A 12828-nucleotide genomic window follows, 5' to 3' on the forward strand; every position below is an offset into this window, starting at 1 on the left:
TCGGAAATCTGAACCCACACATACATCACAGAGGCTTCCCATAGCTAACCATATCTTCAAAGCATTGTCTAACCTGCTTGATTTTAAACCGTTTGACACCAATACAAATTATATAATCAAAGCAGAATATACATAGCTTTCTATGGATGTTAAGACCTAGAGAGTTCGCTACAACCACCACAACACAATCTACTCCTATCCTCCTCTATTCCCACTTAACAAAACACATGGATCATTACATCCTGACTTTACCTCACTCCAAAACCAGTCAGCACATACCAGTAAACATTCCGTACTATCCCACACACAACAGGTGGTGTCCCGTTAGGGTTCTTGATGCATACATACAGCATCATAATTTACTACCATCACAACCATTACTACAATTACAGGTTCAGTACTCACCACTACAACCTTCATGACCTACGTTAGGTCCTTGCTCACTCAACTGGGCCTCAACGCAGCTAACTACTCAGGGCACTCCTTTCGCATAGGAGCAGCATCCACAGCCTCCAGTGTCAACATTCCAATTCATGTTATAAAAACACTGCTGCGCTGGAAGTCATCCGCTTACTCACGGTACATACCGAACCCAGTACAAGAATTAAGGGATGCTTTCAAAAACACGTCTGGTTGATAAATGTATCTGTATTGGTTGTCTGTAATAAATGTTGCCCTCTTCTTTCTCAGTCCTACCTCATCGTCGGTTCCGGCACACCACAACCGACTTGCCCTTTTACTATTCTACATTTAAATTATGGTATTTCACACTGTACTATTATAAGCACCTAACACAAATATATATATATATATATATATATATATATATATATATATATATATATAAACAAACGCTTGGGAAATAAAAATTGTAAATATGAACGAATATTGTACAATGTAAATGCCAGCCAATTCATACTGGCAAGAAAAATAAATGATTATCAATTTTTACTGCTGTATTTTACATGGACATATTAATAGAAAAAAAATGAGGTTTTATTGTATAACATTTTAATGACAAATCCATGTTCAAGTGGCAATATACGCTTCATGCTACACAAAACAATTTATGTTACATAAGAGAGAGGTCAGGAAAGTGGGGTTCAACCTGTGTATGTGCAATATGAGTTCTATCTTCAGCTGTAAATCTGTCTACAACCAGGTTCCACACGTTATATCTCATTTAAAATATGTATGTGGAGTTTAACGGTCAGAGGGTTATCATCGAACACATCTGCGCATCTCAGGAAAGACTTATTTTCCCATAGATTTTTCTTCTCCGGGATTCAGTGCTTATTGGGATGTGTGTGCATGTATGTTTCTGGTAAGGATACACACATAAAACACAGATTTTTCTTGTATTTATGTATGTGTGACAAGACTACGTGTTAGAAATCTATAGAAAACATAGTGTTAAATACTACCTGTGCAGGTTTGGTTTGATTGTAAACATAAAGTAGTAGATCGTTTCCAGTGATTTCAGACAGGTGGAAAGTTTAATATGCTGTAAGAACATTCCACAGCGGTGAATCATTGTGTAAAAAAAGGCAGCTTGAACTCTTTTCTTGTTTTACTGTAACTCAAAATTTTATTTGGTAATAGTAAGTACAAAAATAAATAAATAAATAAGAATATGAAGAGGATAAGGAAAGGCCATTTAGTCAATATATCAAACAAAAGAGATAATTTAACACGAGCTCAGTAGTCCAATGTGATAGAGCAAGGATGTAAAAGCCAAACAAACTGGCAAGGTTAAATCCAGGTGCAGGTAAAGTGACTATACATCTCTTGTTAAAAAAAAAAAAGGAAGGAAGGAAGAGCAAAAGTGGCACTTAAAGGGGCTCGCTCTAAGAAGGGAGATACAAACCCAAAAGGGGTAGGAAAAAGAAAGCTGGAAGGCCATAAGCATGGGCACAGTATGACAAAAAAATATTTAGTGAAGATAGGGGTAGAAAAAAGTGGGGGGTATTTAGGGGGAAGTAACATGTGTAGTAAAGCCCATACGTTGTGTAGTAAAGCCTATGAAAATAATGTCAAGAATACGCCCACACACCCATTATTTATAGCAGGTTTATAGTTTGTACTGCTACGCAAATACTTGGATTTCATAAATCTCACAGGTATATTGTATATTACCTTTACAAGAGCACTAAATAATCAGCCATGATTAGAAGTCTCTTTGTGAAAAAAACACGTGTTTTGTTTGCCAGATTGTGACTGGCTTGACAGGGACTCAGTAGAGCCCTTGCCACTTGCTGGTGCAGATTAAACATCCCTTTCCCTTACCTGTTTAAGCATTTGGTCCATCCTGTGAAATGGACTAGCATTTACCCCATTTTCGAAAAGGGAGAGATTCGAAGGAAGTCCCACTTACAGTGGTAAATTTTTTTTAGACATTTTAGGAAGAGTGTTTAATGAGTTGCATGTTTGGTTCCAAAGCAGTAACATTTTGTGCAATGTCTCCAGCTGCTTAGTAAAGAAGGAGCAGTGTGAGATATTGAAAAAGGTATTTGACCATTATAACCAGACCCTCCTGGTCTGAAGGTGTTCATATTTGCCAATAAATCAAAGAATTGGAGAAGTTTCTAGGCAAATTATCAAATTACGTAGTAGAGTCGATGATGTTTACCTTGTGGCATTGTGTCATGGTTACCTTGTTCCTTGCCGTGTTGAATATATTTTACAACTTCTAAGGGGTCAGTAATTGGAGCAGGATTTGAGCAAAATCCAACTTGACATCGGGCTAGAAAGTTTGACCATGTAATGCCTTTAGCCATTGTTTCCATTTTATACATGGACTCATTCTTCTTATGATGTACAAGATAACTTTGGTAGCTTTGGCTTGGTCAGATGATACGGTGCCAGAAGGCACACTTCTCTACACACCATTTTGAAGTCCAAGTTGTGTGTCAAAATAGTTCTTGCAGTCTTAGACTTCTTCCAAACTCTGATGGTGCCCATGCAAAAATCGTGAGCAGGAGCCACATATAGACAACACTATCTAGTGGCTGATTTTTACATCTTCTTGGGACATTCTTTAAAACATGTGACATATTGTTTATGCTGATACTGTTGTAAGATGTTTAAATTAATTGAAGATGTGTCACTAGACTATTATTTTATGGAATTTTTGCTATATTTTTTTTCAGCATGTCTTTGCTAAACCACAGTTGTGACCCAAACTGTGTGATTGTATTTGAAGGAAGATGCCTTCTCCTCCGCACAGTCAAAGAAATCCCAAAGGGTGAAGAGGTATGATAATTAACTTGTCCTCCCTCACATCACAAAACACCTGGAGTGGTCAATATCCTCCTATTCACATTGCTGAGCGGTGCCTCACCCCTCCTTTTCACATACTGTATAAATTATCTCCCACTGCTCATATCTTACATGGGAAGCATGATCCATTAAGCTGTCTTTACCTGCTGCTCGGCTATCTGTGTCATTACTTGTCATAAATCACACATTGTCAACATAAATTCCTTTGTCCCTTTGTTTCCTTATATTCTACAGCCAGACTGTCATACCTTTTAAATTCTCTTTTAAACATATGAAAAAATACTCACACATTGATAGAAGAGTCCACTAATCATTCCTAGAATACCCATGGAACAATTTGTGAGTTGTAGTTCCTGTTAGTGCTGTAAATCTTCACATTCAAAGCCAATGCAGGAAACACAGAAACAATATTTCATACAAGTTGAGAACTGTGCTTGCTCGTTCCACATTTTAGGAGTCATGTAACTAGGCAAAGCTTTATTTTATGACACATATACACTTTTCATGTAACTTTGTAATAATAGTTCAAGGATTTACAATAACCCATGGAATTAACATCTGCATGTATATTTTATTATTCACTATTCTTCAGAGAAAAAATATTTGCATTTAGTGATGGCTGGATTACTGACCAGGACTCTTGGTATGTTTCTATAATTGCCATGAACTTAACTCTAGTGTTTAGGAATATTAGATATATGAGTATGGATGATTGCAATGTTGTTCATATGATCCACCAGTCACTGGCTCTCCAGGCATTCAATTGCCTTGCCCTGTTGACAAGTCTAGTCCTCGTAACTGTGCTAGATCAAGGGCTGTTATAGGCTTGGTACTAAAGATTGTAGAGCAAAAATGCATTGAAATGGGCTGGTGGACACTTCCATAGAATAATAATCAGTCCAACTGTCTCTGTTGACCCAGTCTCTATCTATGACTGGCACTATCCTTAAGAACCACACTGCTTTGTCTAAAGGTGGTAGTCATGGAGGAGGTGCTGTTGCATGTCCCTTTTTAGAAATGCCTGTCATAATGTTTTCATCCTGCCGTATGTTTATGTTGTAAAATGTGTTGCTAAATAGTGGATTTACTGCCACTTTAACATTATTGTGTTTGACTATATTGCACACAACACATTGTTTCAACACTTGCACAGCACGTAGGTAAAGAAAACAATATATACTCTGCAAACTAATTCATCATCTTCAATAACTCTGCACCATGCCTGGAACACTGTTACTTGTGGGGTAAACTGTAGCCACACACTTTGTATATTATTGAGAGAATAAGCTTGCAATTTCATGCTCTTACTATAAATAAAATAAAAAATATAAATCACAAAGCAGTAAAACACTTCTAAATCAGTGAATCAAAGCTGGTGTAACTAGTACTGGCAGTAGCAGGTAGGCAAGATGAAACATTTCAAAAAATATATATTTTTTCTTTTTTTAAATTTGCCGCATGATGAGGAGTCCCACTTCTCTTTTCCAACCTACCTCTGTCAACTGCAGGTGCTATCCTCACTATCAAGACTGCCACTGGAGGTACTCTGAGTGCTGCAATGTAAACATTACAGTTTCTGTGGAAGTGCAATATTTTACATTGCAGCACTAAGTGCATAAGGGACAGTGCACCCAGACCGCTTCAATGAGCTGAAGTGTTTTTGGTGCCTATAGTGTCCCTTTTAGTACTCTGATTTAGGTATTTTTCACCCTCTAGATACTTTGTATTGATATTATGAGTTACACCTCAAGAGCTTTTCTATCAAAGGTTCCTAGGACATTTGTTATTTTGTTGCAACTACTCTTTACGAGATAGTGTATCTTTTTTTTCTCAAACAACACAGGAACACCTTTAAGAGCTAATCTGCTGTTTCTCTAATTATATCTCCTATACTTTTCCTGACTCCAGCTCACTGTGTGTATGGATGTTTGTCCTTGCAATTAATTTTAACTCTAGGATTTTAACATAATATTAAAAGTTAAGTTCAATTTATTTCTGACTAACTGCCATAGTTTCTGGACAATTCAATCCTTTTTTTTGTTTTTGCAAATACTTCTGTTGGGTTAACCCTTCACTTTGTCTGGAAATGTTCTATGACAAGCTCTCCTTCTTGGCCGTTTCTAGTATAGCACAATAGTTAAAAGCAGCAATAGAAATGATAAATATTGTAATTTCACATTTCATTTCAGCGATATCTTTGCACATTTTTAAATGATCATCGTGTATATGCAGCAGTTAAATTGCTCCATTAGATACATTGTATCCAATGAAGCACATTACATATAATGGCACTTGGTCGCTGAGGGCTAAATATCATAGCCATTAGAGGTTAACTACCTCTCTTTTGTAACTACTTTAGGATATTATCCTGTTTCATCTATTTAGTGTACCTGGCACAGTTTGTATATATTGTACACATCATAATTTACCTATAATAGTGGCAATGTTTAAGGGGCTTCTATATTGCCTTTAACTATAGCTACAAAGAAATTGATTATATTGGATACATCTCCTTTTACAGTTTACAAGATCATATATCATTCTGTATTATAGTTAAGCCTTAACTGGTATATAGGATTTGTGTGGGTTTATTTTTACCCCTCTAATAATTTATCAAATATCCCACCCTGTCCATTTCCGAGTCTCTCTCTTTCCCCCTTCTTGGTCTAATATAGAGCTCATATCTCTTTATAATTCTTTTTAATGGGTGTATGTTACATGTACTTTTTCCAGAGAGTTAAAGGAACACTATAGTCACCTCAATTACTTTAGCTAAATAAAGCAGTTTTAGTGTATAGAGCATTCCCCTGCAATTTCACTGCTCAATTCACTGTCATTTAGAAGTTGAATCACTTCACATATAGTTACATAGTTACATAGCTGAAAAGAGACTTGCGTCCATCAAGTTCAGCCTTCCTCACATATGTTTTTTGCTGTTGATCCAAAAGAAGGCAAAAAACCCAGTTTGAAGCACTTCCAAGTTTGCAACAAGCTAGGTAAAAAAAATTCCTTCTTGACCCCAGAATGGCAGTCAGATTTATCCTTGGATCAAGCAGTTATTACCCTACATTGAAAGATTATATCCTTGAATATTCTGTTTTTGCAAGTATGCATCTAGTAGCTGTTTGAACATCTGTATGGACTCTGATAGAACCACTTCTTCAGGCAGAGAATTCCACATCCTGATTGTTCTTACAGTAAAAAAACCTTTCCTTTGCCTTAGACGAAATCTTCTCTCTTCTAGTCTAAACGCATGACCTCGTGTCCTATGTAAAGTCCGGTTTGTGAATAGATTTCCACACAATGGTTTGTATTGGCCTCGAATATATTTGTATAGTGTTATCATATCCCCTCTCAGGCGACGTTTTTCTAAACTATATAGGTTTAAATTTGTTAACATTTCTTCATAGCTGATCTGTTCCATTCCTTTTATTAATTTTGTTGCCCGCCTCTGCACTTTTTCTAGTGCCATAATATCCTTCTTTAGAACAGGTGCCCAAAATTGCACAGCATATTCAATGTGTGGTCTTACCAGTGATTTATAAAGAGGCAAAATGATATTCTCGTCCCGAGAATGAATGCCCTTTTTCATGCATGACAATACCCTACTGGCCTTGGCCACTGCTGATTGACATTGCACATTGTTGCATAGTTTGTTGTCTATAACAATTCCCAAGTCCTTTTCGTGTGTTGTTATCCCTAATTCGCTTCCATTAAGGGTATACGTTGCTTGTGTATTCTTTACGCCGAAGTGCATAACTTTGCATTTTTCAACATTAAATTTCATCTGCCATTTGGGTGCCCAGTCCTCTAAATTCATCTGCAGCAAAGTAATATCTTGCCCACATTGTATTATTTTACAAAGTTTTGTGTCATTTGCAAACACTGAAACATGACTTTCAATGCTGTCTTCAAGATCATTTATAAACATGTTAAATAGAAGGGGTCCCAGAACAGACCCCTGAGGGACACCACTTGCCACCTCTGTCCAGCTTGAAAATTTACCATTAACGACAACTCTTTGTACTCTGTTTTTAAGCCAATGTTCTACCCAAGAACAAGCATTTTCATCTAGACCGATTTCCTTGAGTTTGAACACTAATCTTCTGTGTGGAACTGTATCAAATGCCTTGGCAAAGTCCAAATAGATCACATCCACTGCAACACCCTGATCTATACTTCTACTTACTTCTTCGTAGAATGCAATCAAGTTAGTTTGACACGACCTGTGCTTCATAAAACTTTGTTTCTGTTTATGCAGCCCTTGTCACACCTCCCCTGGCTATGATTGACAGAGCCTGCATGGAAGAAAAAAATGGTTTCACTTTCAAACAGATGTAATTTACCTTAAATAATTGTATCTCAATCTCTAAATTGAACTTTAATCACATTCAGGAGGCTCTTGCAGGGTCTAGCAAGCTACAAACATAGCAGGGGATAAGAAAATCTTAATTAAACAGAACTTGCAATAAAGAAAGCCTAAATATGGCTGTCTTTACAGGAAGTGTTTATGGAAGGCTGTGCAAGTCACATGCAGGGAGGTGTGACTAGGGTTCATCAACAAAGGGATTTAACTCCTAAATGGCAGAGGATTGAGCAGTGAGGCTGCAGGGGCATATTCTATACACCAAAACTGCTTCATTAAGCTAAAGTTGTTCAGGTGACTATAGTGTTCCTTTAATAACACTTATCTTATTGTATGTCATATTAGATTGTCTTATATTCTACAAGGAACCTTTTTGTGCCCATTGTGACTTTGTCCCATGGACATATATTTTCTGTTTACCATTTTTAAATGATGAAGACTAAAGTACCACAGTGCCAATATTACCAAAGAAATAAAATAGACATTAACCTGCACATGTGATTTATGTCAGCAAAATAAATAATATAAAATGGGTTAAGCATCGATGCTAGGAAATAAACAGGAGAAAAAAGAGGCACCGAAGTGCTAAGTTCCCAACTAGTGGAAACAAGAGTGTGTCTGCAGAACTAGGAGGGGGTAACCCTTGTATTTACACACAGTCAAAAAGTAGAGAAGCGTGATCCCAAGCTATAACGGCTTCAGGAGCACTAAAAAATAGTTCTGCAGATATTGTTCTGCCTAATGTAACATTCTTAAAATTACTTTATTACGGGCATCATAAGAAATATGATCCCAAAAAGAAATACAGATAAATAAATAAAACTTAATGCACCGTCACAACTATAAACAAAAAAGGGGGGGGAGTTGGGATGAACTTAGTCTATGAATATAAAGAGTAAAGTAGAGAGTGCTGATGGTGCCTGAAGGGAACGAACCTGCTATTTGAATAGCACTGTAGAAATGTCTCTAAATATAGAGGCTCAATTTTGATAGCAACAGGATATCTACCAAGGCACCAAATAGTAGAAAATGACCTTTGTAGCAACTTGGACAGTATCAAAAATAGAGAGTGTAAAGAAGGGGAGAACAAAGTATCCCTTTCACTCTAAAAAGCTATTAAGTTGCAAAGTAATACACTGGATCTATCTGTTGAGATCCTGCTGGTTATGCAGAGCTTAAAAAATATATCCACTGGAGATAGTGAATCCCCTGAATACGGAGGAGCTGATAGCTGTTGCTGTGAAAGAAAAAGGATTCTACACTGAAGGCACTAAATTTCTACTGTCTGGCTCGGTTAGGCAACTTAGAGTCCCTCTCCCCCAACCCTGTGATCACATCAATCCGTGCTAGTATAAAAACAAAAAAGCATAGGACCTAACGTACGTTTTGGCGCTGCCAAAGCGCCTTTGTCAAAGGTAAGCCAGATACTGAACCAGGCAGCGTTTAAATACAGCCTCAAATGAATCAGTCGGCCAATCATAGTGCTAGGCGTGTCCTGCCTATTCGCGCCAAACTCACGAGTGCCGTATGAACTGTCACTCAACGTTCCATCCGCCCACTTGGGTGTAGACGGGGCGGGGACATGAAGACGGAGAGTGTATCGTTCGCCGGCTGATTCTTTACTCAGAGCGGAAATCTCCCTCGTATGGGAATTTCTATCAGACACACTATATTCTTAGGAGTGATCAATTACACTAAACACCTACCCGGTGAACTTTGAAAGTAGAGAACATGTGCATATGCCGTTTAGTGATAGCGGACATACACAGAGTAGATGGATATCATAATCAAAAAGCTGTACAGGGGCAAACATATCAGCTAGAGTGAATTAAAAATCCCTGATTCCATATACAGTTCCAGAGTAGGTAATGTTAAAAGACCGAACTTAACTGTCGATCTTAAAGGCATATAGCTCTATTTCACACCAGAGTGTATACAATAAACTAAGCGATCTTAAAGATGTACATAGCTCTTCTTTACAGTTGTTAGTACCTCAAAAGGGGACTACATTGTATTATGGAGAAGACTTAATGGTGTTTAGGAGTAAGCACTTCCACAAAGGAAGGTAAGTATCCATTAGGTGAATACAGAACCCCCAAAAAGGCGAGGTCCATGTGATATTGATCAAAACATAGACTATATTCCTCGCCATTTTTGGGTGTACTTTATTTAAAATTGGCTGAGTGTCAGAAAATGGAATAGAGGGACTAATCCAATCTGTATAGGGTCTTGTCAGTCATTGCTGCTGGATGAAAAAGGCAAGTGCCCGGGAAATAAACAGTTAAAATAACTTTGAGGCTCTTTCAGGTGGGGTATCTGAGACAGACTGGTTGCGGCCATTAAGCTCAATATCTCTTTTCCAGCCACTGGCTGCCAGAAGCTCAATGAAGCTGATGATGAGCACAAGCTACATACTTTCTTTGAAAAGCGTATCGCCACGGAGGTTTCAGCCGATTCTTTGAAACAGGGAGTGCTCACCCATGGCCGTGTGCGTCTTCTTTTGAGCAAGGGACACTCCTGCTACCGCCCCAGGAGAACTGGAGAACGCAAGCGCAAGTCTATGCGTGGCTGTATTGTTGATGCTAACTTGAGTGTGTTGAACTTGGTTATTGTCAGAAAAGGTGAAAAAGAAAAGGTAAAAAAGAAGTTTCCCGTCGTCTAGGTCCCAAAAGGGCCAGCAGGATCTGCAAGCTCTTCAATCTCTGAAAAGATGATGATGTTTGTCAGTATGTGGTTAGAAAACCACTGAACAGGGATGGGAAGAAGCGCAGGACCGAGGCCCCCAAGATCCAGCGTCTTGTAACTCCTAGAGTGCTGCAGCACAAGCGCAGATGCATTGCTCTGAAGAAGTAGCGTACACAGAAGAACAAGGAGAAAGCATCTGAGTATGCCAAACTCTTGGCTAGAAGAACAAAGAAAGCTAAGGAGAAACACCAGGATCAGACTGCCAGAGCCTCCACATCCAAATCTGATTCTGATTCTGAACACTTTGCATGTTCTCAATACCAAATATTTACCTGATTGGATTGTCATCAAACCCTTGACTTCAGATAGATTTTTGAGGTTTCCAAATATCTGGTTTAAGGAACATAGTTTAGCTAGGTTTAGCATTGACATGGTTAGTAAGAACAGCAATTTGTAGCTATTCAACTTAACTAGAAATAACTATTGTTATTATTTTTGGCTTTCCATAGTGCCAACTTACTCCACAAAATATAAATGAATAGAGCCTTGGGGAACTCCAAACGAAACAGAATGAGGGGAGGAGATTTCATTATACTTAATAAACGTTGGGAGGGGTAGGAGAATAACCAGGAGAGGGCAGTGTCACAGAGAGCAATGAATTGAAGAGTTTGGAGAAGGAAGATATAATCAACATGCAGCAGAGAGATCAAGAAGAATTAGTATAGAGTAGTGGCCTTTGGATTTAGCCGGAAATGTAATCAAAGCGGTCTCATTAGAGGGGAGGGGACGGAAGCCACATTAAAAAGTGTAGTGGAGAGAGTTGGAATTGAGGAAGCAAGCCAAATTGATAAGACAAGTCTTTCTAGAAACTTGGGGGGGGGGGGGGGGAATGGAGCCACAGATATGGGACAAAAGAGAGCTTTTTTTAGGACAGGTACAACAGTAGCATGTTGAAAGGGTGCAGGGACAATGCCAGAAGAAAAAGAGCAGTTGGAGATATGAGTTAAGGATGGCACAAGACAAGGGGAGAGAGATCTGATAAGGTGAGATGAGATGGGATCAAGCAGTAAGTGCTGGGGCGAGAGGAAAGGAGAAGTTCAGTCACCTCTTTTTCAGTGGCCAGGCACAAGGGTAGGAAAGGCACGGTCTAAGTGTAGTTGGGGGAGAGAGAGGAGCAAAGGGGGAGAATTATTTCCTTAGCTGTTTAATCTGGTCAGTGAAGTAGTATGCAAAGCTATCAGTTGTTAGGTTAGTTTGGGGGATGGCCACAGCAGGGCGAAGAAGAGCGTTGCAGGTAACAAAGAGATGCCTGGGTTTATGGGAGCATGAACTAATGAGAGAAGAAAAGAATGACTGTTTATCAAAGGTGAGGCCTGTGCAGTACCAACGTAAGGTGAATTTATAATGGAGAAAGTCTGACAACATGTGAGACTTCCTTCAGCTGCGCACAACTGAACGGGAGCATCTCTGCAGGTAGCATGCCGACTTAGTGTCGTGCATCCTCCTCGAGGAGGAGGAGCGGGGCTGCAGCTTCCAGGGCAGTGGTAAGGGTATCATTATTATTATTATTATTATTATTATTGCAGTTTATATTGCACCAACAGATTCCTTGGCGCTTTAAATATTATAGGAGGGGGGGGGGGGATTTAACTATAAATAGGACAATTACAAGAAAACTTACAGGATAGGTTGAAGAGGACCCTGCTCAAACAAGCTTACAGTCTACAGCAGGGGTAGGCAACCTTTGGCACACCAGATGTTGTGGACTAAATCCCCCATAATGCTGGCATCATGGGAGGTGTAGTCCAAAACATCTGGAGTGCTGAAGGTTGCCTACATCTGGTCTACAGGATATATGAGGAAATAGCCAGTGAAGGACAAGAGAAAGTAGGGATGGATGAGAGTTGACAATAGACAGCAGCCGAGAGCTGCTGGTGGTCAAAATAAATCAGGTTCCTCTTGAGTTGAGGAGGGTTCGACTGAAAATGTTGGGTGAGTGAGGGTGCTCTTAATAAAAATGATAAGAGGTGGTAATTTGAGAGAGGAAAAGAGAAGTTTTGAAACTACTGAGGTAAAGTGTGGTTTAATGGGAATGTTACCATATGAACAGAACCTTCAGTGTGTCCTATGCTTTTGCCTATACATGCTTAAATACATTAGTGATTCACAGACCACCAGTAGCATAGATTTCTAGAACTATTTTGGTCTTGTGTGAAGAAAAATGGAAGTGAAATACTAATTATGTGTTAAATGTTTTTTCTTTAAATTATATCAATATTTCTAAAATGTGTCTTAAAATAATTTTGTTTAAAATTCAACTACTTCAACAAAACCAGATGATATGCTTAAAATTCTTTCATCTCATTTTTTGCTTAGACAGAGGTTGATTAATATTCCAAGGTGCACATCTGGGTCATATTGAGCCTTATGCTCAAAAAACACCATTGCTTGGCTAATGAGCAGCCTTTAATGGATCACTTTGCTTTAGTCTGCTTCTG

The 12828-nt window shown here is 38.6% G+C and overlaps 1 protein-coding gene and 1 pseudogene across 1 annotated transcript in view; both read left to right on the forward strand.

Moving 5' to 3' along the window:
• SMYD3 (SET and MYND domain containing 3) overlaps positions 1 to 12828 on the forward strand; it is an 839309-nt gene that overhangs the window by 584180 nt on the left and 242301 nt on the right. The window contains exon 7 of the mRNA XM_063443201.1: positions 3150 to 3252. Coding sequence (XP_063299271.1) covers positions 3150 to 3252 — 103 coding nt within the window. The remainder of the gene's footprint in view (positions 1 to 3149; positions 3253 to 12828) is intronic.
• Positions 9676 to 10666, forward strand: LOC134585342 (small ribosomal subunit protein eS6-like; annotated as a pseudogene).

This window comes from Pelobates fuscus, chromosome 2, assembly GCF_036172605.1.
Source record: "Pelobates fuscus isolate aPelFus1 chromosome 2, aPelFus1.pri, whole genome shotgun sequence".
Classification (NCBI taxonomy): domain Eukaryota; kingdom Metazoa; phylum Chordata; class Amphibia; order Anura; family Pelobatidae; genus Pelobates; species Pelobates fuscus.